General features: G+C 43.9%; 1 protein-coding gene across 14 annotated transcripts in view; it reads right to left on the bottom strand.

Annotated features, from left to right (window-relative positions):
- Positions 1–745: 745 nt before the first annotated feature.
- MARK1 (microtubule affinity regulating kinase 1) overlaps positions 746–27,708 on the bottom strand; it is a 126,043-nt gene continuing 99,080 nt past the window's right edge. For 4 of the 14 annotated variants that reach the window (XM_021064328.2, XM_084979176.1, XM_084979172.1 and 1 more), the window contains 9 exons: positions 25,251–25,350; positions 23,863–23,975; positions 21,648–21,801; positions 21,153–21,346; positions 17,748–17,848; positions 16,333–16,497; positions 14,694–14,948; positions 8,391–8,435; positions 746–2,857 (listed from right to left, as the gene is read on the bottom strand). In XM_021064328.2, coding sequence (XP_020919987.1) covers positions 2,503–2,857; positions 8,391–8,435; positions 14,694–14,948; positions 16,333–16,497; positions 17,748–17,848; positions 21,153–21,346; positions 21,648–21,801; positions 23,863–23,975; positions 25,251–25,350 — 1,482 coding nt within the window. In that variant the 3' untranslated portion in view covers positions 746–2,502. The remainder of the gene's footprint in view (positions 2,858–8,390; positions 8,436–14,693; positions 14,949–16,332; positions 16,498–17,747; positions 17,849–21,152; positions 21,347–21,647; positions 21,802–23,862; positions 23,976–25,250; positions 25,351–27,708) is intronic. The other 10 variants (XM_021064329.2, XM_084979177.1, XM_084979173.1 and 7 more) reach the window with 3 other exon arrangements.

The raw sequence follows: 27,708 nt of genomic DNA, 5'->3' as shown, positions 1-27,708 counted from the left end.
CTCAATAGATTTCAATAGAGATCCTGATTCTTTTACACATGTGGTAAATCACTTCTTTAGAGTAACTTGGTATCTCAGTCATTGCATGTCATTTCGCTGTCCACACTGTGAAGTGGTTTGGTGGGTGAAAATCACTTCCCAATAAGATCTTCTGGGCTTTCAATCAAGTCCTATGTGGTGTATATTATTGGGTCAAGATTCCGGAGTGTACTTCATCTTATTATTTATCAAATTAAAACTGTGCCGCAGTCTCCCCAAAATAATTTAATATTAGGGATGTTCTATCAAATAAAAGTTAAACAGAAACAAAGGAAATCCTGATATCACATAGCCAGTGGACATAAACTGGTATTTATTTATGCAAACATACTTAAAACTCCTCTGAATCGTCAAAGAAAAGCTACGTGGCCATATAAAATGGGAAAAATCTAGGTGAATATTATGACTTCACATTTAGTTCATCAAAAATAGTGACGTAAAATGCCTTGCCACAAACCCAGAAGAGTTAACCAGAGTGAGAAAATGTCAAAAGGCATCAGTTCCTCCCTGGAAAAGGCATGTCCATTTTTTAAAAAAGCGTTTCAATTGCTAGGAATTCCAGTAACAAAAGATCAAATTTTCTGGTCATAATGACATCTTGCAAAACCTACATAGCTTCACCCCTGCCAACTAACTCTAGAACACACAAAAGAAACCCCCCGTACAGAATACTTCTGCACTAGAAAACAGGTAATTCACATTCTGATAAAGAGCAAAAGACAAGTGCTTTATTATGAGAACAGTTCAAGTAAAATTTCAGTGTGTGCACCAGTGAGCATGAAGAGAGATTTGCATCAACTTTTGGGGAACGAACACTAGCTGAAAAAGGGGGTGACACGGTTGTTTTTTTTTCCAACACCATCCTCTGCTAAGGCAAAAATACACTTCGTTTTAGGATGAAACTGTTACAGAAGAAGAGCTACGTCACAGTCCAGTCCAGATCGCCCTAGTCTGGAAGCCACCATGGGGACGGCACGTCGCCTACAGGGAGAGCTTTCTCATGTGGGCTAGAATTACAGTGCTGATCACAGCTTTATGCTTCTTCAAACTGATAAAATTTGAACACACTTTCTCCTTCTCAGGAGTGTGCAGATGGGGGCCCATATGTGGATATTACACTAATTACAACATTCAGCAACATTGCACAGTCAACCTCCAAGGCTAATTCAGTATAAAATGACAAGTATTCAAATGAACTTTTACTAGTGGTTTTACATTGCGTACATCACTGATGATGAAAGGAAAGTGGGCAAAGGCCCAGTTACAAAGCTGCACATCAGAGGCATGACGATGTGGCATAAATACAAGAAATGTGGCAAAATATTAAAAACAAACAGGTTACATGGGAACCAACCGAACACCCACATAAGCATAAATCAATACTGTGCTGTTATAAATAGCAGGTTTTGCTCAGAAGTCTCTTAAGGGATGACAGATATTACTGAGTTGGGGTGGAAAAAGAGGCTAGGAGGAGCATGAGGCAAATGTCCCCAATGCCAGTTCATTCCTGAGGTGGCATTAGTTCTTAACCGATGTGCCGATCGACACTGTAAAGCCGCGTCTGTTCTACGCAGCAGTCCCGGTGCGCCTGTCGGTCTGCGTTAAGGTGTGGGATTTACAAGGGCAGCAGCCCTGAGCGATAGGTTACATTACTGTTGCCAGGTGAAGTAGTGATGCTTTTTAATTTTGCTGCTACAATGGGCAGTGGGCCAGAAAACCCTTTAAAATGCAAAAGAAATCTGATGCAGGTTTAACTTCTTCCCTAGAACTTCTTAGCTGGAAGCCAAGCTACTATTATTTTCATGTACTTGGTTTTACAAACTCTTGAGTGCCAACACTGTAAACACGGCACCTTCTCCACTAAACCTTGTCTGATAACAAGGATGAGAGCAAAGATAAGCAGGAATCATTTATTTCTGTGTACCATAGGGCTGACCGAGTTGCCAGCTTCTGGTTTAAATTTAAATATGATTGAAAAATAATCTTTAAAAGTCCATGCTACACTTGTAAAGACTATTTCTGTTCACTTTTAGTTCTGGACACAATGTTCAAAACTGCATTATGGAGGTAAGAATTGTAAAAACCCACCAGAATGTAAGTAACAGAAAAAACACTTTCAACTCAAAAGCATCAAACATACATTTACGTGCAGAAATCTAGACAACTATACAAGTTTGTAAGCAATCATCTGTTTTATTATACAACTCTATAAACAGAAAATGAACAGAAATACACAATATACTTACCTGTACATGTGAACCTACTTTTTTTAGCTACAGGTATTTATTATAGTTCATACGGACTTTCATTTTACAGTTCATGACTATGTATAACCTTATTGCGATAAGGGCAAATTCTACATGGGGAGAGCCACGGGCCAATCACATTGGGCATTTACCAGTACATTCCAAACCTGTACCTCACACGGACGTATCTTCCCTGCTCCTCTAGGTCCGAGCTGCGTTACAGCTTAAGCTCGTTGGCTATTTTGGATGCAATGTTCTTAAAGGCAATAGAGGTCCCGGATATTCGCTTGAAGCGAACGCCGTTGAGGGACAGTCGGGGCAGCTTGCAGACCTCCATCTCCCACTGCACGAGGCTGTCCTGCCTGGCGTCGCCATGGACGCAGAAAAGCAGAAACCTCTCTTTTTGTTCATAATCACAGTTGTTGGCATCTAACACTTTGCGAATTTCTCTCATCATGTCATTGGGGTCCATGGAACTGGTGGTCTTCATGCTCCATGTGAACCGCAGAGAGCGGGGCTTGGAGTCTTTGCCCTCGTCCTTGTCTCTTTCTTTTGGTTCCCCTGTGGTACTTCTGGAACAAGTGGGCAGAGGGGGAAAAGGAAAACGAAAGTGCCGTTCAGCAACGAAGTCGAAATGCACCTAAGACCTAAGTGGTCACAACTGAGAGCCTAATGAAACTCCCCCACGTGCAGACCACCTTCGAGGAGACACAAAGATTTGCAACATCCGCTGTGACAAAACTCAGCCCCCAGGACACCTTCTGTTTTGACTTTTTTAATATCTTTGATTTACAAGAGCCTATTTTCTTTCTTTCTTTCCTTTTTTTTTTGAGGGTGGTGGGGGGGTCTTTTTAGGGCCACACCCATGGCATTTGCAAGTCCCCAGGCTAGGGGATGAATCAGAGCTGCAGCTGCCAGCCTACACCACAGCCACGGCAATGTGGGATCCTTAACCCATTGAGCAGGGCCAGGGATCGAACCCGTGTCCTCACGGATACTAGATGGGTTCATTACCGCTGAGCCACAATGGGAACTCCCCACATTTTCTTAAATATATTTGTTTGCAGGAAGTAAGTTTGCATCTGAAAGGGAAGAATACCTTTCCTCCATGTTTCCCTCAGTTGGAAAATGCGGATCCTCCATTTTTTGCACATTTATACAAAATGCAGACCATAGCACTCTACTTCTAAATGCGTTTTTTTTTTTTTTGGGTCTTTTTGTCCTTTTTAGGGTCGCATCCTCGGCATATGGAGGTTCCCAGGCTAGGGGTCAAATCAGAGCTGCAGCTGCCGGCCTACACCACAGCCACAGCAAGGCCAGATCCGAGCCGCGTCTGCGACCTACACCACAGCTCACGGCAACACCGGATCCTCAACCCACTGAGCAAGGCCAGGGATCGAACCCACAACCTCTTGGTTCCTAGTCAGATTCGTTTCTGCTGCTCCATGACGGGAACTTCAATGCACATTTTTGAAATATAAAGAAAACTTTCTATCTTTTTTTTGGATAGGGGAAGGACAGGGACAAGGAGAGTAGTGATGGCTACAAGGGATTAGTTGTACCTGAAAATGTTGAAAAAGAATGCTGTCCTGCGAGGGGGTAGAGACATCAGGCCATAGCACACACAGCAGTGTGGACATCAGCTCTTCTAAGGATGCCAACGTTTTGCTAAAGATATCCTTACAATTGTCTATAGGGCTCCGGGCTCCTCATGAGCTACACTCCAACTCCCTGCCAACCCCTCATGAGTTCCTATTATTTTCTCCTCACTCATTCCCGTCAAGACACACTAGCCTCCATACTATTCTTTGAACATACAGGGTATCTTCTTTGCCTTAAGGCTTTAACACAGACTGTTCCCTCCACCACAAATGCTTTTCCCTCAGACGGCTGCATGACTAACTCTCTTCTTTCAAATTTCTGCTCACTTTCCCCTTGTGGTCTACCCTAACTACCCTACTGCACCCAATTCCACCCTACTCCATCCAATTCCTACTCCATCCAATTCCACCCTACTCCATCCAATTCCTACTCCATCCAATTCCTACCCCATCCAGTTCCACCCTACTCCATCCAATTCCTACCCCATTCAATTCCAACCTACTCCATCCAATTCCTACTCCATCCAATTCCTACCCCATCCAGTTCCACCCTACTCCATCCAATTCCTACTCCATCCAAGTCCAACCTATTCCATCCAAGTCCAACCCCATCCAGTTCCACCCTACTCCATCCAATTCCTACCCCATCCAGTTCCACCCTACTCCATCCAATTTCTACTCCATCCAAGTCCAACCTATTCCATCCAAGTCCAACCCCATCCAAGTTCAACCTACTCCAATTCCAACCTACTCCATCCGATTCCTACCCCATCCTAGTCCAACCTACTCCATCCAATTCCTACCTCATCCAAGTCCAACCTACTCCATCCAATTCCACATTGGACAGGGCATGGCCAACCTCCTCACCTTGCTCTATTTTTTCCTCTATGGTACCAATCACATTCTTATACTATTTAATCCACTGCTCTATTATGTTTATTATTTATTGCTGGCCTCTACCATCAGGTTATAAATTCTGGGAGGGCAAGGGGTTTTGTTTGTTTTGTTCACTGATCTATCTCAGGCATCTACAACTGTGCTGGGCAAAAAGTAGACGATTAACATGTATTTGTTAAATCCATCAACCTTACTGGATTTTCCTTACTGTAGGTCTCCCATAAATAATACAGAACCAGAAAACCTATTTCGAATAATCAAAGAAAGTTAAAATTGATTTTTTATGATTCAGAAGAACTTATAATTAAGTTTGTTGAGCAATTACCCAAATATAGATGTTACAATTTTAACTTGTTAATCTATCTTACTTATATGTGATTTAAAAAAGTGATATACTTCTAAAAATTTTTTTAAGTTACTCAATGAATTTTCATTACATTTATAGTTGTACAATGATCAAGAAGGGATATACTTCGAAAGGAGTTCATATTCTACTCCATGAATATTTTATATCTATATATACACTTTACATCAATATTATCACAATGTATATATGGTCATGTATATATTTTATATATATAAATTATTATGTACACATTTATATATACATGTCTTCCTCCTCATTCCTAAATATTTGAGCTGACAAAGCTCTGCCCACTATGCAAGTTTGAGAAAAATCAGGAAAGGAGTAAGTAGAGAAAATCAATTTCCAAAGACTACGACATAAGTATGGAGAGTATTTATTTCAGTGTTTTCTCCATTCTTCTCTTTCTGCTCACTGAGCCTAAGCCATAGGACCACATGCAGGCCATGGCATCAGCCAGGGCGGGAAGGCACCCACAAGATCATTCGATTGGACACTCATTTTATTTTTTTCTTGGTATGGCCATACCTGCAGCATATGAAAGTTCCCAGGCTAGGGGTCGAATTGGAGCCACAGCTGCCAGCCTACACCACAGCCACAGCCACGCGTGATCCAAGCCGCGTCTGCGACCTACACACAGCTCATGGCAATGCCTTAACCCTTAACCCACTGAACAAGGCCAGGGATCAAACCTGCATCCTCATGGATATTAGCTGGGTTCATATCCCACCGAGCCACAAAGGGAACTCCTCTGAACACTCATTTTAAAAGCAGAACTGATGGCTAGGAAACTTAAATTACTTTTCTGAGGTCATATAGCTAACGAATTGAAAAGCAGAGACTGAAATCCGGTATTTTATCCCAAGTCTAGTTTTCCTTCCATCCCACCAAGGAAACCTGATGCCCACGAAGACAACACGCACATATGAGACATTTTCCACACGCATCTCAAAGGCATCCCCACTGGGGACATTAACTGGAAAACGTGCCTAGAAATACTGACACCCAGAGGGGCAGCTAATGTTTACTGAGCACTTACTAGGTTCCGGGAACTGGTCTAAGTGCCTGATGGACCTTATTCATTCATTTACCCCTCACATGACCCTAGGGGGCAGCCGGGATGAAGACACAGTGACTTTCTTAAAAGCTGTGCAGCGAGTGGCACGGGACTGCTCACACCCACCCCGTGGTCCAGCTCGCAGCCAGCGCCATCCACCGTCAGGCCCGACCAGCTCTCTGAAATGACAGGACCTCACTAGAACTGGCTTGGTCCCGCCGATGCTCCCTCCTGCTTCTTCCTCTTTAAAATGCATACTTTCCTCTTGGTTGTTATGAGGCTTAAATGCCAGCCAGTATCTTATAGGTAGTAGGTATTTAATAAGTTTGTTCAAAGCAAAAAAAAAAAAAAAAAAAAAAAAAAAAAAGAAAGAAAAAGAAAAAGAAACAAAAGAAAAAAGGAAAAAAAATCAACAGTGACCAAAGGAAACACGCTGTCACATTAAAAAGGTAAATGCATGCGGATGACGTGCGACATCCATCGGCACTTGTGACACTACATACTCCTGAGTGTCTCAGAGGAAAATCAAGCAGAAAGAGAGGATGAGATGCAAGAAGGGGGCTCTAGAGGGAGGACGAAGTGAGGGAGGGGCCAAAAGGAGCAAAAGTCCCACGAGTTTATTTAACAGGCAGAAGAAAGTTAAAAATATTTGTCCTGCCTCCCTTGGGCTTCCTGCTATGGTGACTCAGGGATCTAACTCAGGACAGAAACATCTCAATCATTAGGACCAGACTTCTACGGACCACAGTTTATAATAAAAAAAAAAAAAAAAAAAGAAAAAAAGGGCTACACAGGAATGCTCCATAAAGCTTTTCCAAAGCCCGCCGTGTTTTATATTTCAAATAATTTTATTTATTTTGTTTAGTTTTTAGGGCCACACCTGCAGCCTATGGAGGTTCCCAGGCTAGGGGTTGAATTGGAGCTAACACTGCCGGTCTACACCACAGCCAGGGCAACTTTGGATCTGAGCTTCATTTGCAACCTACACCACTGCTCACGGCAATGCCAGATCCTTAACCCACGGAGCAAGGCCAGGGATGGAACCTGCATCCTCATGGAAACTGCTGGGTTCTTAACCCGCTGAGCCACAACAGGAACTCCCAATATTTCAAATAATTTTAAAAAGGAGAGATTCAGTTGAGGCTTGTGTTCCGCTGCTCAGATATAATTCCCGAATGAAGCCAGGCCTCTGTCCTACTGAGGAACTGCTTGTCAAGGTTCTGAGATTTCACTGCACCCCTTAATGCTGGTAGAGACTCAAAAGAACTGAATGCTTTCGTTTCTCATATTGCTCATTTATAAATTTAATTTCTTAAATTACTCTAGACCAGCAGCATCAGTGACCCCACCCCCCCACCCCCAATCAAAACCCCTGGAGGTGGGGCCCAGCCACCTGCTTTATCAAGCCCCCGACCTGATTTTGACTGTGCTCAAGTTTGAGATCCATTGCCAAAACAAATGCACGACCAGTATTAAATGTTGAAAAACCATAAAGTACTCTGGGGTGAGAATTAGGAAACGTGGTCCCCCACTGAAGAGTCACCTAAAATATCACATCTTCCTACATATTTGGTTACCTCCGTGTTCTGTGTTATTTGACTAAAACTAATTTGATTTACATTGTTTTAGTGAGGAAAGGACTGGTACTTTTTTTTTTTTTGCCTTTTAGGGCCACCCCTCAGCACACGATGTTCCCAGGCTAGGGGTGGAATCTAGTACCACAGCTGCCGGCCTACACCACAGCCACAGCAATGCCAGATTTGAGCCACATCTGTGACCTACACCACAGCTCATGGCAACATCGGATCCCTGACCCACTGAGTGAGGCCAGGGATCGAACCCACAACCTCATGGATACTAGCTGGATGGTTTCTGCTGCGCTGCAATGGGAACGCTCATAGACCGGTACATTTTAATCTGTTAATTCTTCTGCTAAGACATATTTCATAGGACAGAAAGGCTACATAGCATACAATTCGAAATACTGTTTAGAAACCACAGACTTCATTCACTTAAACTTAATAAATGCTAGGCAACATCAGGAAAATCCATACCAGGGCAAGGCTTTCACATCCACATACTATCTAGTTATTAGCTCTATCCATGTTTATTAAGTGCTGTAAGGATTTCAAAGGTTCGTCTTCCCACAGGGGCCTAGCAGCCAAGTACACATGGTGGCTCCTCACCTTGGGGTGTCGGCTCTGCCACTGGCTTCGCCTTCACTTGGATCCCTCAAAACAAAGTGAAGGTGAGATTTAATGATAAAGGTGAAAAAATATATCAAGAAAACCTACATCTAAAATGATTTTAAAATTATCTTGCTGAGCAAACTGCTGGCATGATAGTTTTCCATTACCCGTCAGTCTAATACTATTTCTCTTGGTTTTCATCACAGCCACACACACTTCACTATCATTTATTGAGCGTCTACTGGCTATCGTCATAGAGGAGAGGCTAGGTGAACGTTTAGGATTTTTTTTTTTTTTTAATGTGATCTTCCAATTCCCGGCCACGATTTTAAAGTTGTAATTTATCTTTTGGTTTAGTTAAGTTCAATCTAAAGTTAAAACTGCTTTAACAATTAGCAACAGCACAGTTCAACTTCATAATGGTTTAGTAAACATAGTTCAAGTAGTCGCTCAATTTAGAAAAATATAAATTAACCCTGTAATTAGAAATAAAACTCAACATAGATACAAGTAGTTCTAAAAATAAAGACTAACTGTTCAATATGCAAGTAACTCATTTCAGAAGTTCTGTTTACATTTCATGCACATGATACAATTGTTACAGCAAACCAAGCAGCCCACCCAAGCAAGCAAGTCTAAACACGCAGGAGTTCAGTCTTAAATAGAAACAATGATCTTACCTGGACACCCACCTGTGAAGTAAAATCAGGACACCTCCAAGTGTTTTTTTTATTGAACGTAATTGGTATTTTTTAAATCTACCAAAATTTTAACTATGTCATTTTCAAAGGTAAGTGAGAAGCTACATAGGAGCATCAAGTTATAAACCAATTTAAATATATTAAGAGATGGTTTGTGATATAGCAAAACTATTAAATAGCAGGGGAAAATCACCAATTTGAACCCTTAAGAGTCCTCAATTTTTAACCATTCCAGAAACAGTAATATTATTGACGTAAAATGAACGCCATAGGAATAATATTAGCACCGCCCCTCTCGCTCCCTGAATTAATAAAACACGTCTGTACACTGAGCTCTAAAACTTCAATTGGTGGTTAAAAATACGAATGCCTTACATTCTTCTCAAGGTCTTTATAGGGCTTTCTTGACAAAGATATTCTATAAAAACCACTCTCCTATCTGAAGTTAAAAGCACGATAAGATGTGTTTTCACATTGAGATGGCTTTTAAAAAATTCCTCTTTTCAGTAACTGTCATTTTCACTGGGAAGTAAACAAGAAGTCAATGTCTTCTATACAAACCTATTTTTATTAAAGCACACTGAAACAGAACATTTTTTGAGCAGGCTCAAAGTGAAATGTTTGAGTCCCCTGTAGATGTACGGATACAACTGAAGCGTGGTCCATCAAACTGGGCAAGGAGGAAAATAATGCTGCTGATTCCTGCTGCTAAGATAAAATTCCTTTCACCGGAAGGGACTTTTCTGTCCTATTTATATGTTGCCTTATGAATCACGGCTAGCAGACTGCTGCCCACCTGCAAGCCTTAGGAATGAAACACCCCTCGGACCCCACTTCCCCTGCGCTAACTGTTGCCATAGCAACTGCCTTGTCACACTGTTCCCCATACCCTGTTCCTGGCTTCCTGGATGCCACCAGGAACACTGACTGGAACAATTCTGCTATTGGCAACTGTTTCAAATAGTTCAGCAAGTCAGCTCCATGCAGCCATAGTGGGAGGCAGTTAGGGATACAGGAAGCAGGCTGGTGCAAGAGCACATGCCAGGCAGCACAGCTCTTCAACACCCCAAACTTAAAAATATGCCGCAAGTGTGGCCCTAAAAACAAACAAACAAAAAAATTCAAAGAAAAACCTCTCCTGAACAAATCAGTTTATTCCCTATATAAGAACTACGGTTAAAAAATCATGAGGTTTGATATCATCTCCAATTTATACAGCAGGTGTTCATAACTGATCCAAAGCAAATTGCTCTTAATGCTCTTTAAAAAGATTTCTGAAATAGTACATCTACGTCCTCTCAAGAGATGAGTCAAGCGTAAACGATTTTCTGATTAGAAAGTTCTTTCCTAAGACCCAGAAAACAACATTTTGGTGTCCAGCTTCTTAACTGGCCAAGGAGAACCACAAACTGGCTTCTTCCTGTGATGATGGTTTTCAGACACATGAATGGTTAACTCAACTCTTCTTTATTTTTCTCTTCTTAAAGCTTAATAACCCAAATTCCTCTACTTTTTCCCCTATAAAATCCCATTTTTTCATCTTTTTAACAAGGCTTTTGGCACATGGATGCAGGCGGTCCCAGCATCCTGAGGTGTCTGAGCAGCACTCAGCATCAGCCCTGCCCTGAGCACACCGCTGCCTTATTTCTTCAGGCTTCAGGCAGAGTGAAGTGAGGAGGCCAAGGGAACAGGGAGAAAGGCTGGGCTTGACCCAGGATGGACTGACGACGACGAGACAAGTGGGAAGAATGATTACCTGACAGCTGGGTTGAGACTGTTCAGTGATACGGCACTGAGACTCTCTAGTTTATCTCCAAGCCCGCTCACAAGTTCAACACACTGCAAATGCAGAATGATCAGCTGCATCTGCAGTCTGCCTGCCGGCTGCGTAAGAACCCAGCAGGTTCACTGCTGGGACAGAAGCCATCACTTGCATTAAGTCGTCTGTGGGGTATTGGGTGGCCTCCTGTCCAGCGACAAAACACTACCCTCATGCACTGCTGTGAACACAAACGTATTTGTGAAGCCAAAGCTGTTCACATGGTGACAGTGACCTCGGAGCAGAACTGGGAATTTCTTCTCTAACCAAATCCAGAATTAATTAAAATATGTTAAAAGCCGAGTCACTAAAAAACCCTAATTTCCAACAAAGCACAGCAATCAACCTCCTCCCTCCACCCAGACGCTCCACTACAGGACGTTGTTCACAATGTAGTAAGGGCAGGTGGCGCCCGAGGAGCCTTCCCGTTCCCCACAGAGCCTGGCTCCGAACACTCTCACTCCCTCAACCTTGATCTCCATCTCAGGGCCTTCCTCCTTCAGGGCACTTAGCAGAATGTATTACAACCTTAATTGCCTTTCACACCATCCATTCATCCACCCACCCACCCATCCACCCACCCATCCACCTGCCCACCCACCCCATCCACCCACCCATCCATCCGCCCATCCACCCAACTGTCCATCCATCCACCCATCCGTCCATCCACCCGTTCATCCATCCACACATCCATCCATCCATCATGCATTCAGTGAATGACATGCTGCCTGTCAGAGGAGGCTCTCGCTACCCTGCCCAAGATGCAGCCACAAACGCACAAGCAAACAAGCCAGCCGCAAACCCTGCTCTCACAGAGCACACCTTCTCCCTGGAGAGACAGACCATGAACAGACAGGTAAAGTGGACACATCAGCTCAGATAGCACAAGTGCTAAAGCAGGAGAGGGGGTGCTGGAGGAAGAGGCTGTGATTTTCAACAGGGGGTTGAAGAAGGCCTCACTGGGGAGGTGACACTACAGCAAAGACCTGGAGGCGGTGTAGAAGCCAGCCACACAGAGTCGGGCAAGAGGACTCCAGCAGGAGGAGGAGCAAGCGGTGGAGACCAGGTGTGCCTGGTGAGCTCCAGGTCAGCCAGGTGCCCAGTGTGGTGGGCAAGGAACTGGCAGGGGGGGCCTGGGAGGGGTGGGGTCGGAGCAGATAGGGGCAGCGGTGGCGAGGGCTGTGAACTGTATTCTGGGTGGGATACACAGCAAGCTGAGGATTTTAAGAACTCACACAGTCAGTAGCAGAGGAGGAGGACAAGGGCAGAAGCGGTGCGGAGGTGGAAGATCAGCAGTGGTTCAGACCGAGTGCCGGGGCCTCCGAAGCGGGCCGAGTCTGGCAACACTGTGAAGCCGGAGGCAGCACGAGCACTGATGGAGCTGCTGTGCGCTGTGAGCCAAGGAGGCGTCGAGGGTAACCGAGCCTCGAGGTCCCAGCACCCCACCCAGAAGGACCTGCTGCCATCACCTCCGACGGTGAAGAGGAGGCAGGGGCAGGTTCAGGGAAGGGGGCTGGGGCCGAGCCCTGCACACGATCGGTCTGAGAGCCTATGACACGTGGATTTATGAGCCTGTCGTGCAGAGTGGCCCGGATTAAGAATATAAACTAGTGTACGAAGGAATCTACAGTCTAGGGCCTGAGTGAGCTCCCATGGGGAGTGTGGATAATGGGAGAAGAGAAAGTGCCCAAAGAACACAGGGCACCGTGGTGTTTCAAGGTCGGGGGAAGGGCAAGGGACCTAAAAGAACCGGAAAGGAGTCTGAGAAAGGACAGCGACCCCGACCAAGAGGGAGGAAGCCAAGGGAGGAAAATGTTTCCACCGCGTACAGGCAGAGGGCCCCAGGACAGTGCACTCTCGCTGAAGGGAGGCCGGGCTGGGTCTCAGGCAGGGCTGTATCAAGCCCACCCGGTGCCTGATGGAAGGCCCAGGGGCGCAGGTCCTCACACTTGCTCAGCACCTATGGGCAATCTTATCCTCACCCCCAGCAGCCGTCTCCACGGCAGGCCCTCACTCTGACACCCCAGCCCAACCTCATGGAGACTAGTCAGGTTCATAAGCCACTGAGCCACAAGAGGAACCCCCATAACTTCTTGCCACTGTTCCTTACCATGGTCCTTCTAGAAGTCACATTGTTACTGCAAGTAAAGAAAAACCCTTGGCACAATGCTCAGTGTGCGATTAGTAATCAAGCATTAAACTCAAACCTGTTTCCCTTCACCTGAAATTAATCCTGGCTTAACTAGGAGAAGCTACTGGCTTTTAAAAATGGCTTTAAATTGTCGGCCAAATTCCAACCGGTACCCTGCAGATGGTCCGCCAGCTCTGCCATCACTGTCACTCGGACTCTGTGCGTGAGCTTTCAGGCCTCTCCCTATAGAGGGGTCATGCTGCATGGTAACTGCCCAGTGGCACAAAATCACAGACTGATACCATTAGAAACTGATGCTCCACCAGGGTATTTAAAAAGAAAAATTCAGCTGTGTGATTCTGGGCAAATGGAGCCATGGAGAGTCTATAAACAGCTCCACAGCAAAAGGCAAGAGGCTGCTGCTTCTCTTCCACACTCTTTGAGATCCTAGGGACACTAACAACACTAAAAATTATTTAATTAATATTTTTAAAGCAAGCATAACATTTTCTTACCCATAACTTTTTTTTTTTTTTTTTTTTTTTGCTTTTGCTTTTTAGGACTGAACCTGCGGCACATGGAAGTTTCGGGCTAGGGGTCAAATCAGAGCTGCAGCTGCTGGCTTACACCACAATTATAGCAATGCCAGATCCTTTAACCCACTGAGCGAGGTCAGGGATTGAACCTGCACCCTCATGGATACTAGTCAGGTTCGTAAGCCACTGAGCCACAGCAGGAACCCCCATAACTTCTTATTTGCTCAAATAACTGCCTGATGTGGGGCCTTAACTTCCTCCCGAGTTTGCAGCCCCCAGCGCCTTGCTCATGCTTCTCTTTGGGTTCATGCTCTGTTTTACATTGTGGCTGGTTGTTTCCAGCCTGTCCCTTTCAGCCTGTCCGAATCTCTCCATCTTTGAGTCCCACTCAGCACCAGGCACAGGGCTTTGTCCGCTGGGACTCTCATGGGCTCTAGTAGGACCTACCAATAGATCACACTTATGTCAACCTGCTTGGACTTCAGCAGCCTGTATAACAATCCATGGGAATTGTACATTTATGCTTTTACTTTCTAGAAAAGACTGGATACACTATTTTACTGGACTAGGTGCTACACTTGTCTTCATTTTGTATTTACTGTGTTAAGATTTTATGATGTTAAATTATATAAGTCATCTGTATGATTTCAGTACAGGGGTTTTCACAGGGAAGGATAAAAGGTAAACTACAGATACATTGTTAGTGAGCAATTGAATAATATTCTCGAAATAAGAAATTCTATTTGGAGGATAAGTCTAAAGTAATATTTAATTCCTCCTTCTAAACTGAGGCTTTGAAGCAGGAGATACCCTTTGTTAAAACACACATTTTTGAGGTCAAGTCTTGCTCTTTCCACTCTGTTTCATGAAATTTTCAAACGTTCATCTCGCTCATTTTTTTTTTTTTTTTCTTTCTCTTTCTTAAGGGAAAAGGCTTTATGTCTTCCTGGATTTTTTTTTTTTTTTTTTTTCTCTTTCAAACTTCTGCAAAAGAGAGCACGGCTAATGAAATGTCGTAAAACCATTTCGGAAGATCACTGCCGAGAGGAAAGAAAACAAAACTGCTGCCCAGGTCCTAGAGGACGCGAAACAGCGCAGCAGCTGGGTACTGACCTGCGGACGAATTTGGAGGTGAGTTTGCTTATGATACCGGTGGACGTGCCCCTCCGGGCGTGGGCGAAGGCGCCGGGCTCGTGCGAGGGGGAGGCGGGCGGCCCGCTGTAGGCGGCGCTGCGGCGCTCGCGGAGCTGCTCCCCGTGGAAGGTGCTGCGGCTCGAGCTGCCCCGGGGGAAGCGGGTCCGGTCGGGCGTGCTGGCGCTGATGCTGTGAGCCGAGGGGGACGCGGCAGGCACTCGCTGGCTCGTACTGCTGGGGCAAAGGCAGGTGCGTTACTCGGAAACCACACGGGGGGCTCTCCCTCGGGCCCGAAACGGGAAGAAAACCACTGTGGCTCCGGCTGCTGGGCCTGTGCCACTGGGTCACAGCACAGGTGTGATGCCCAGCGTAACTCCAGTAGCCTCATCACTGGCCTTTCAGACTCAGTGCCTGATAAATGGTTCAGTTAACTGAAAATGAAGAAGTTACCAAAACATGGAGTTCCCGCGGTGGCTCAGCAGAAACACATCTGACTAGTGTCCGTGAGGACATGGGCCCCATCCCTGGTCTCGCTCAGTGGGTTAAGGATCTGGCGTGACTCTGAGCTGTGGTATAGGTGGCAGGTGTGGCTTGGATCCTGTGTGGCTGTGGCTGTGGCTGTGGCTCTGGCCGGCAGCTAGAGCTCCCATTTGACCCCTAGCCTGGGAACATCCATGTATTGGTAGTACGGCCCTAAAAAAAAGCAAAAAAAAAAAAAGAAAGAAGGGAAAAGAAATTACTAAAACAAGGTAAATACTCTTAAGTATCGGGGAATGCCAAAGGGCACTGCATACTTAAAAAAAAAAAACCAACTATTGTCTTAAAACCATTCAGCATGTGGAACACGAATTTTGTATCAGGAAGCCTTTGAAGAGAAGGTTCATTTCCTAATAATCCTAATTTAGGCATCAGTGATAGCAGATGCTGTGGGACACCACAGATATGATTAACTAACTGTCAAACACGTTCCTGAATGTGAGAAACCTTAACATACAGAGATGCCACACAAACAATCATCTCGCTCTGTACCTGAGAGAGCGCTTCCAGATCATCTGTTTCACTGACTGGAAAACTAAAACCCAGTTTCATTAAAGAACAAGTGACTGGCCAGAGCCAGGAAGAATCCCAGGTCTCAACTCCCAGTCTCATGGGGGTGGGGGGTTCAAATCATAAAACCTCAACTTACCTAAATGATAAATTAGGCAACAACTCTTTACTGTACGGATGGATTGAAAACAAAATCCTTGTAGAAAATTCCTCTAGAAAATGATTTAAATTATGAGCAACATTTTTTTTTTTTTTCTCCTTTTTCAGCCACACTCACAGCACATGCAAGTTCCCGGGCCAGCGACTGAATCTGAGCCAGAGCTGTGATCTAGGCCACAGCTGCAGCAACGCCAGATCCTTAACCCACTGAGCCATAGGGAGAAAGCCTGAGCAACACTTCTGATAACAGAGGATGCAGTAAGTTTACATTACAATCCAACTTTACCTCTGCCACAAACACTGAATCTTCTCGAAAGGCTCTTAACGTGATGGCTAGCATGTATTTTCATATGGTGCTATCTTTTAAAAAATGCTTAACGACAAACAAAATGAAATACGACCAGCATGTTACCCGGGCCTGTAAGCTTCAGAGCTGTCTTTAATGGTTGGCAGTGTGACTTTGATAGGATGACCAGAAGCGGACATGGACTTCTGGTGGCGGGGTCGGGCTGAGGGGACAGCAGAGGCCACGGCAGAGCCTGCGGAAGATATGCTGCTCGCAGACATCTCCGTGAGGCTTTCCACGTAAAACGGTGGAGGAGAACATGGAAACGTAAAAAGAAAAGCTGCAGTTTACTAAAATGTTCACCTTTCATGACTGAAACACTGAAAAGAAAGCAACATTAGTGGCATTCATAGTAACTAACAAAACAACAGTCTTGTTACAAGTGTCCAGGGTGAATTTATCACCACCTTCCATGGAAAGATCTCACACATTTCTGTTTTATGTGAACCTGAAAAGTATGAGATCATTTTAAGGATAAAATGATTATGGCTGGAGACATTTTTTACTTTCCAAAAATCAGTCTGGTGTGACGCACTGCTGTGGTCCACTGTTAATGACTCAGTAAGAATTCATAATTGCAGCAAAAAGCCTATCTCGGGAAACAGCATCAGAACATTTCAGCTCACAGACAAGAATCAACGGGTTAAAAACGGCTACAGATTAAAGGAGCTGCAGATTAGGATCTAAAATACAGGAAAAAGAATAAGTTAGAAATCAATTCCCAACAACCTTTCTAGCCTAAAGGAGCTTATGTCTAAGGAAGATATGTTTACCTTTCTGTGCCTTATAATTACACTTACTTTGTCTATTAATTGACAGGAAACAAATATATGTAAGAATGGTCTGTCGGTGTCAGTTCTAATAAAATTCTCTATTTTATTGTAATTGTATTAGAGAATTTTGTTGGAACTGACACCCTCTGCCCTTCTGTAATACATTGATGAGCAAGTCCTCACTCATGATGAGAAGTTAAATTTTTTAAATAATAAAAATAACATGATGTATCATCATTTAAAATAAACCACATTGAAAACTGTACAGTTCTCAATGATCCGTTGAAATAGTCACATTTCTTTAGAGGCTGGAGAACAAAGCCATTATTGAGATAGAACGATGACTTGATGAGGAGGCGAAGGAAGAAGGTAAGGAAGCAGCAGGTGTATGAAAGAACAAGACTCAAATTATGAAGATCAGATTAGAACAGTTTGATAGGCTTTGCTCTACAAGGAAATAGTTATTATCAGATTTTATTCAGAAAACCACAGGTTAAGAGATTAATTTCCTGTTTCCCCCAAATATTTTTCCACTATTCCACTCTGGTACCGAAGGGGCAACGGCTTAGTGAGAATGGCTGGCTGCAATCTAAACTAGTTATTTTGTGTTTCCTTTCCTTTAGACCCATTCGGCTACAGGGGTTTTACCAAGAGCACTAAGGCAAAGCAATGACAAAAGCAGTAGTACCTGCCACCCAGGACACGCACCTGCTGTCTTTTCCATTCTGCAGGGCTGTGTATCGATCTGTGGTCCTCTCACAGACGTATGTGTTCCTTCTCGCCATGCTGCCTCCAGGATACACATTGTTCTTTAAGGAGGAAAAAAGACATTAACAAATTCTAGCTGGAGTTGTGGAAAGTCAAGGAAATGAATTTAAGCTGCAAATCAGTATGAAAAAAAAAATCCATGGTAGCTTTTTATCAGAATCTTATATTAACAAGCTCTGTCTCCCACCTCCCTCCTCCTGCAGGAATACAGGCAAAGCACAGCAAGCTTCTGACAGTTCTTCTAGCTGCCGTCCTATAGCTGTGATGAGTGGTGGTTTGAAAGCAACCAAAAAAGCTAAGTTTTATTCATGGCTTTGTAAGCTGGTGATGGGGAGAAGGCCAGGGGAATGGCACAGGCAGTGTGAGGGATGCTAAGCGTGAGAGACAACCCCACGCTAAGAGCATCACCAACAGGAAACCTAGGGCCCTGTGGACAGAGGGCCTCCCGGAAGCCTGTGGCTGGCCACCTGCACCTGCTTGGGAAACCCCCACAGCCACTAAAGCTCCAGGGTCAGAGGCAGGCCCAACGGAGGCCGCCAGGAGAGATGAGTGCAGTGCCACTCTGAGATGACATCTTCTTTCCAGCGCTACAGATTTAGGAGTGAAATAACATGGTCCCGAAAAGAGAAAGGCTGATAAGATCATTTTGGAGAATTCAGTCACAGGAGGCTGCGTCCAGGAAGCACAAACAGAAACGGGATTTCCATAGTGGAGGGGACTTTAAGCTAGAGCATCACACGGTGACAAGTATGGAAACAGGCAGCTGAGTATAGTCATGGGAGAATAAGACCAAGCTGAGTCAAGTGACAGGTAATCTAGAGGAGTGGCAGGAAATAAGGGACAAAATTCTTTCTTTCTGTCACATGGGGTGATGACACCCTGGAAACTGTCCTCTAGCTGATGTTTAGATAAGAGGAAATGATGGCTTATCTAAAAAATTGCTTTAACAAAATGTACTCAACCCTACTGTGGTTAAAACCATTTCCAAAAAGATCAGTTGGCATGTAAGTAGTTATACCCATTAATTCTTAACGTGGTTGTATACACACCTGGTTATCCATCTATTTCACTGACTAGGAGGTGATAAATTACATATTTTTTAAAAATATGGATTCAATGAACTATATAAAGCACTGGGTATTAGGGAATTTAACCCTTTTACAATTAAGGTTATGTTGGGCTTTCTGGTACCATTATATGTTTCTCTTTATTTATTTTTTCTTTTTTCTCTCCTACTTTCCATAAGCTAGGTCAATTTTTTTTCTTCTATTGGCTTAAAAGTTATCCATTTTATTTTTGTTCTTATATTTCTTGCCCTTACGTTCTGAACTCATTTTTGCTCGCCCCTGCAATCTTCGGGGGATTGGTTCCAGGAGCCCCTGTAGATTCCATGAGCCAGGGAGGCTCAGGTCCTGCCTATGAGGTGGCCGAGTACAGTCAGCCCCTCCCCATAGCCACCAGCCTGTGCCTGCGGATTCAATCGAGGGCTGTCTGTACTCATTTCTTAAACTAATCCCATCTTCCTTTCCAAGGCATCTGCCTTTCCTTTCATCTCTATTCCTATCCTATCCTGGACAGTGTCCAAAATTTTGGTTCTGAATTTTCACTATTTGTCTTTTTGGTGTATGTTGCCATGTACATACTTTTATAAGCCAGTTGACTGTTTTCAACTCCTGTGTATTTTACAGCGGAATTCTAGACATGTTTCTCCTCCAGTAAGGGTACTTCCTTAAAACAGTACAGTGTTTTCAAATGGGTCACTGTATCACGACAGAGTTGAGTTTTTTGTTTGTTTGTTTTGTCTTTTTTGCCATTTCTTGGGCTGCTTCCCACAGCATATGGAGGTTCCCAGGCTAGGGGTCAAATCGGAGCTGTAGCCACCGGCCTACACCACAGCCACAGCAACACAGGATCCGAGCCACGTCTGCGACCTACACCACAGCTCACGGCCACGCCAGATCCTTAACCCACTGAGCAAGGCCAGGGATCGAACCCGCAACCTCATGGTTCCTAGTCGGATTCGTTAACCACTGAGCCACAACAGGAACTCCGAGAGCTGAGATATTTTATTCGTAAGAGTTTGCTTATCATATCTTTACATTTAAATGATAATTTGGTTGGATATAAAATTCTGGGCTCAATGTGCTTGTCTTTTGATACTTAAAAATACATATAAAATATGTAGTTTATAATTATATTAAAATATAATTTAATATATAATTTATATTAATTTTATATTAAATTTTTATTTAAAATATTTTTATATACTAATATATATAATACATATATTTAATTCATTTATCTCCCTGCATCCATGTTGCCATTGAGGGATCTGATTACCAGTCTGAATCTTATTCCTTTTAAGGTCATCTGCTCTCTTATTCTGGAAGCTGTAAAGATCTTTGTCTTTGTGTGTTGGTGTCTTTATATACTATTTTAATGAGCCCAGGAGTAGGTTTTCCTTCTGGCTTCTGTTTGCATTTCTGAATCCTTTTAATGTGAAGTTTTTCATCTCTTTTTATTGCTATTATGTGTTCAAATATTTCCTCCCCTTCATTTTGCCCCTTTTCCTTTCCAAATTCCTACTTCCTAAATATCACTAATTCTACTTCTATCCTTTGTATATCTTGGTTTTCTTTTTTTTTCTTTTTAGGGCTGCACCCAAGGCATATGGAAATTCCCAAGCAAAGGGTTGAATGGGAGCTACAACTGTCGGCCTACACCACAGCCACAGCAACTCGGGATCTGAGCTGCATCTGTGACCTACACCACAGCTCACAGCATCCTTGACGCTGAATGGGGCCAGGGTTTGAACCCATGCCCCCATGGATGCTAGTCAGGTTCGTTACCACTGTGCCACTGGGAACTCCCTGGTTTTCTTTTATATATATTTTTTATTCTCTCCTGCTGCCTTACAGGGGGTCAGCTCAGTCTGTTTTCCAGCTCCCATTATATGATTTCTGTAGTTTGCTTTTTAAGTGAATAATGTGAGTTACCTTTCTGAATTGTTTTTTGTTGTAGTTTGCCTTCACTGAACAGTTTATTGGTAAACATAAAATTAAATGCACCAATGTGATATCAAGTAAGTCTTACCGACGTGAAAAATGAAGCAGGAAAGCTTAAAGTACCATTTGTGGTAAGATTAAATGTTATTAAGAATTCAGGTTTTTTGTCCTTAAACTGCATTTATGAGAAGCTTGGCCCCCTTTCCATGCTCTTTAAAGGTATGATTCACTTTAAGATTTTGGAACTTAAAAAAAAGATAGAGATTAAAAAACACGTCTTTCAACACAAACTCTGACAAATAACTGCAGCCTATGACGACATGCCAGACTCTGAACTCACACTTGGACTAGTTGAAGCCTTTTTCCTTTCCGGCCCTACAAGAGGGCTTGCAGTCATCTCGCTTTTTGATCCAACTGTTGTGCTGCCAAGTTTACGAGCCACATCTCTGTCCCACTCCTCTTTCTGCTCACTTTCCACGCTGTTGGCCTGAGGCCTTTTGGTATATGATACGGCAGGGGGAATGGATGGACCAGCTGTGATTTGAGAAAGAGCATAATTAGCTGAAAAGCAACGGACGTATTTTCTTCTTGAGAACAAAAACTCTGTATTATAAATATCTTCATTTGCCTGTTTTATACTCTGAACTGAGATTAAACTGTCTGATTACAAAAATGACGTCAGCCCCTGAAAACAGGATTCGTTTCTCATTCACTAGTATCAATCTTTGATAACGGGGAATGACACAAGAACATAAAAAAGTGAAGGCACTGTGCTTAAAAAAAGCAAGTCTGGGCAGGCTCACTCCGTCTTTCCACTTATTGGACTTTTCCCCACCGTGATCACTAAAGCGCCGCTGCTTCTGATTGGCTGAGATGCTCCGCTGAACCTTCAGGTGAGCAGGGGACTGCAGGGTGCTGTTGTTGAGGTCACTGCTCGGCCTCGACCGCTGACACAAGTTTCCACTGGACAATGATTCTCCGCCTTCAAACTGCAAGAAGAAGAAAGACCGCCAGCATTTAAAACAAAAAAGAGTGCACAGAAACAGTGTGTGCTCTTCATTTCCTAGTTTATTCCAGCTACACAAGGGGTGATCGGAACTAAAAAAGAAGAAGTTTGGCTACAGAACTGCGAGTTGGCCCACAGGAAGGGAGAGAACAGTATGTGCCAGCTTCTGTTACTGCGTACCAATGGCTTTGGGTCCTCAGTCAAAACACCAAAAAAGAGCTACCAATGATTGAAGGGTTACGATACACGAGGCGCCAAGCGAAGCTCTTTATATACGTGACTTTGTTCAATCATTACAACAAACCTAGGATTTATTAACGTGCACTTTTTAGATGGAAAAACAGAAGCTGAGGGATTCAAGAGACATCTTGGGGATTTGAACTCAGGTAGAAATGGGATTCAAAGTTAGGATAATATAAAAAATCTTAACTTCATACACACACACACACACACACACGCACGCACGCACGTTTTTTGTTTTGTTTTGCTCTCTCTGCCACACCTACAGCACAAAATATGGTTTACTGGTTCTGACTGAGAACCTGCATCTACCTAGAACTCAGCGTGGTAAACTGGGGGCTGACGCACCACCCCTCGCTATGGACACAAACACAGGCTGTCTGTTGCTAGCAAACTTTTGACTGCATCACTGGCATTGCAATGGGAAATCTAAATTCATGTTAAGATGCTGACGATAAATAGCAGAGTGCTATCAGGGCCGAAAAGGTTAAAAGACACTTGCTAACACCGAGCATGCAGTGATGTGCCAGGAACTGTTCTGAGGACTTGAGAAGCATTCATTCACTTAAACCCTCTCCATGGCCCTCACAGGTAGGTCCTGTTATCCTCATTTTATAGGCCAGGAAACCTCTGAGGCCCAGAGAAATCAAGCAAATTGCCTAAGTCACACAGCTCCAACAGGAATCTCAAATTCAACCGCCCTGAGCTGAACGAACCTCCCATCTCCCCAACTTGAAGTGCACTCTTTTCTGATCTTGGCAAGTACGTCTCACAAAACCAGTCACCTAGGCCAGAAACCTGAGGGGCTCTGACCCCTCATTTCTGGCAGGTCAGCAACTCTGCTAGTTCTGCGTCACGTGTGGTAGCTTGTGGTGGGTGCCTGGCCTCATGCAGGTCCCAGAACATTCTGGACAGCCTGCTCATCGGAATGGTCCACACTGCCCCACGATGGACGGCTCCTCTCCTCCCCAGATGGAGGGCCCCTTCCCTTGAGAGCAGAGAGAGCTTCTAATCTTTCTATTCCAGCCTTTGCTTGGGTTCGGGGACAGGTAAGTTGGGTAGAGGTCGGCCGAGCGTACTGCCTCACTAATAGCTACTATCCAACTCTAAGTGATGTCAGTCTGGCCCATAAAATGCCTCCCAGAGATGCCCAATTTCCAACCAGCCCTCGGTGCTCTGGGCTCTGTTGCTGACTCTCCATTTATACCTCACACTGGCTGTCCCACAGGCCACCTGCCGCTTGTGGTTCAGTGGCCACAGGCATACAGTAAATTCCTGACTCTCTCTTCCTACCGTAGGTCTCGACTGGCCTTGAGAATTCCCGACTGCTTGTGCTGAAACACTTGGACGCTCTACCAGGCCAGGCACGAACTGTCACCAAACTACCTCTTCCTCGGCTGCCACCTCTACGTTTTGTTTCAAATGCTGTCACTTCCTCTTGTTGCAGTTACCATCTCGTCTGCACACCCGGAACGACCTATTACCTGTGGCAGGGCTGCTGCACATGGATGCCCGGGGCCGGGGGCTGCCAGTCGCCAAGACCCACCTGACTGTGGCCGGCGCTCCTAGAGCCTAGCAGGGCGCTAGCCCTACTCTTTCCAAACAGAATCTCTCTCAGTGTTCGGAAAGAAGATTACCTCATAACGTAGCAACGTAAATTCTGAATTCTAACAAATACAAATGTTAGTATCTTTATCATATTTTTGATACCACATAGAATATATTTGCTAACATCATATCTATATTGAGTTGTCACTTAGCTCAAAAAATAATGCACATGAATCTGAAAAGGTGAACAACTTACTTCAGGTGGTTTTCTACCTAGAAGAATGTAAGTAGCCATGACTTCATCATATTTCTGATTTATTAAGGCGTCATTTATTTCATCTCGTAAAAAACCCATGGTGACCATGATGTCTAGAAATGAAAAAAAAATGCAAATTTTCTGAAAATGGGTTTATTTTAGTAAAAAAATCAACAAAATGGGCAAGTATGTCTACATTAGATATGAAAACTAAATTCTGAAATTTTAAAGTGTATTAACTTTAATTATAAAACCTTCTGGGAGTTCCTGTTGTGGCTCGGCAGTAATGAACTCCCATGAGGATGTGGGTTCGATCCCTGGCCTTGCTCAGTGGGTTAAGGAGCCGGTGTTGCTGTGAGCTGTGGTGTAGGCTGCAGAGGCAGCTCGGATCCTGAGTTGCTGTGGCTCTGGTGCAGGCAACACACAACTCTGACTTGACTCCTAGCCTGGGAACGTCCATATGCTACACCTGCGGCCCTAAGAAACAAAACAAAAACAAAACAAAACACCAAAAAATTCTCATTAATATACACCATATATTCAAAGATACTGTACATCCAAATTAGTCATGCAGAAATTACCTGCACCCCGGGTTAATACATTCATGGGCCTACTCCATTTCTCATCGCTTAGCCCATCCTGGAGCTGAGTTCCTTCAGACACTCAGACACAGCATGCAGCTCTCTGTGGCATATACAGAACACCTCCTCTTTCCCCCGACGCAGCCTCAGCCACGCATGGAGTGGTTTCTCTCAGCTCTTAGCAAGTCCTGCTTTCTGATCCGAAGGCAGGTGGACGCTCTGGAAGGCCTGAACGCCACAGCGCTCCTGATCAGCCTCCTAACACCCCAGAAGGCCCCGCCGCTGCCACTCTGCCCTCGAGCTAGACGGGAGCAGAGCTGAGATGATGCAGCGGTGAGTTTCTGACGGCGCTGGGAACAAAGCCGAGAGACCAGGCTGGGAGCAGAGCGCTGACTGGGCGGCGGAGGACGGGACCTGCTGGGACGGTGGGAGACAGAGGGGGAGCCAGCGTGTTCCTCCCGTCCGCCTCCGTGCGTCCCATTTTTGGTTAAAATACATGCTATGTTTCTCTGATATGTTTCAGTCTGAACAGGGCTGATACCCAAATCAGCCATTCCTCCTGCTAGGGATTACTGGGAGAAAAGAATGGGGTTTACCTACATTATTTTAATGTTTATATCCTTGTTGTCAACAATCAAATTAGAACAAAATAAGGAATTTTGTCATGTTTAATGTGTATCTGGAGAAAGAAAAGATGATAATGCAAGTGTTTTTCAAATAAAAATTGCTTCTTATTTTCACAGTTTTGGAGGACGCTGGCTTCCTTTAGCTTAGGGACAGAACCTCTCACGATACTGAAACACTTACCTATTCTTTTTGCGTCATTGAAATCTGGTTCAGGCTCAGCATATGGCTTTAGTTCTTCTTCTTCATGACCAACATTCATCCACCGATCTTTCATTATTTGCTGGGGAAAAAAAACCCCACATTACGTTTGGCCAATCAGGACATTCAACCACTTATATCAGCTTTATTTTAGTAAATGTGAAGTTAACCAGTTCAGTTGACAAGAATCAGGTGACATTTTCCAATTAAAGTTACTGTGTCTAGTTGGATTCGCAGGCTAACAGGAGGTCAAAGCCTCTGGGACAGAGTGACGTATCTTAGGACAATTACAACCACCAGCCCTCACACTCACCTGACGAATCGATTCAAAATATACTGCCTGGTGCTCATGGTCCTCTAAAAGAAGCATTTCCACATTTGAAAATTTTAACATAAAAACCTACTCTTTTGACCTCTGCCTCATAGTTTTTCACCGGTAAGATTAACAGAGATTTCTCCCCCTCCACCGCCCCGGTCTTCTACTAAATATATGGCTATATTTAAAAATCATTACCTACTAAAACATTAGGATGGAAGAGATCCTGGAAAAAAAAAAAAACCCTGCCTGATTAAAAAATGGGCAAAGGACTTGAATAGGTACTTCTCCAAAGAATATATAAAAATGGCCAACAAGAATATAAGACACCCAACATCACCAATCATCAGAGAAATTAAAACCACAATGAGCTGTCACCTCCTATCTGTTGGGATGGCCATGGCTGAAAAAAACACAGATAACAAGTGCTGGTGAGAATGGGAAGAAACAGAAACCCTTGGGCACTGTCGGCGTGACTGGGCTGCTGCTGTGGGAACAGCATGGAGGGTCATCAAAAAAGTACAAGTGGAACTACTGTATGGTCTAGCAATTCACTGTGGGGTATGTATCTAAAAGAACTGAAAAGAGGATCCTAAAGAGACATTTCATACCCATGTTTACCGCAACACTATCTACAACAGCCAAGATGTGGAAATGATCTAAATGTCTGATGAAGATGCATTTTAAAATGTGGTAGAGACATACAATGGAATATTACTCAGCCTCAATAAAGGAAATTCTGTCACATGCTCTAACCCGAATAAATCTGGAGGACACTGTTAAGGGAAATAAGCCAGTCAAAAAAAAGTCAAATAACTGCATGATTCTACTTACATAAAATATCTAAAATAATTAAACTCATGGAAACAGGAAGTAGTATGCCAGGAGCTGGAAGGAGGGGGCAAGAGGGAGCTGATGTTCCATGGTATAGTTTCAGTCCTGCAGGATGAAAGAGTTCTAGAGATTTGCTGTGCGGAGTTGACAGTATTGTATGTAACGTACACTTAAAATTGTGAAGAGGATACATTTATGTTATGTGAATAGCATTGGCAAAGGCAAATGAATGGGGATTGATTCTGTATTAGTTTAGAAAAGTTCTTCAATTTTCTATTACTATAGGATTCCAGGTTTTCATTCGGGAACAGTCTAGGTGCTGATACATTAATATTCTTCTTCCGGGTTCTGCAGAGTATACTCTCTATCTCTATACTTTATTTGCCAATATCCTACGTACTACAAAATAATTACGTAGATCTCTTGAGGCTAACCTCTTGATTGCTCAGGCACCTCCCCTTCACTTAATACTGTTTAGCCAAAGTCACTAAGCAGAAGGCAAGAACTCCAGAGCAGATCTCCAATAAATGGCGTCTCTAAGAATACTGCTATGATGGAGTTCCCGTCGTGGCGCAGTGGTTAACGAATCCGACTAGGAACCATGAGGTTGCGGGTTCGGTCCCTGCCCTTGCTCAGTGGGTTAACGATCCGGCGTTGCCGTGAGCTGTGGTGTAGGTTGCAGACGCGGCTCGGATCCCGCGTTGCTGTGGCTCTGGCGTAGGCCGGTAGCTACAGCTCCGATTCGACCCCTGGCCTGGGAACCTCCATATGCCGCGGGAGCGGCCCAAGAAATAGCAACAACAACAACAACAACAACAAAGACAAAAAAAAAAAAAAAAAGACAAAAAAAAAAAAAAGAATACTGCTATGCCAGGTAGAAGGATTTTTCCAAAGATGTTGGTCACGAGATGGTGAGATATTTTAATTAAACTTTGTAGATACATCATACACGCTTACAGTATGATCACGTAGATGTGTAACTCTTATAGGAGTTACCACTTTCCTTTTCCCCATTATAGAGATTTTGTTGACATGTTAATTATATTGACATGTAATTGACATGTAACTTTGTATTAGTTTAAGGTGTACAACATGACTTGATATACTATACGTATCTTACAAAATGATTACCACAGCAAGTTAACGTCCATCACCTCACACAGTTAGGATTTTTTTCTTATGATAAGAACTTAAGCCCAGGAAACTACTTACCTGCTGTCACTATAGTTTTACCTTTTCTGGAGTGTCATGAATGGAATCACAAAATATGTACTCTTTTGTGCCTGGCTT

Source organism: Sus scrofa, chromosome 10 (genome assembly GCF_054392235.1).
Source record: "Sus scrofa isolate SSC_HxYL_T2T_F1_AM1 chromosome 10, Sscrofa_HxYL_maternal_Yorkshire_Landrace_v2.0, whole genome shotgun sequence".
Classification (NCBI taxonomy): domain Eukaryota; kingdom Metazoa; phylum Chordata; class Mammalia; order Artiodactyla; family Suidae; genus Sus; species Sus scrofa.
This window is presented reverse-complemented; position numbering and strand designations above follow the sequence as displayed.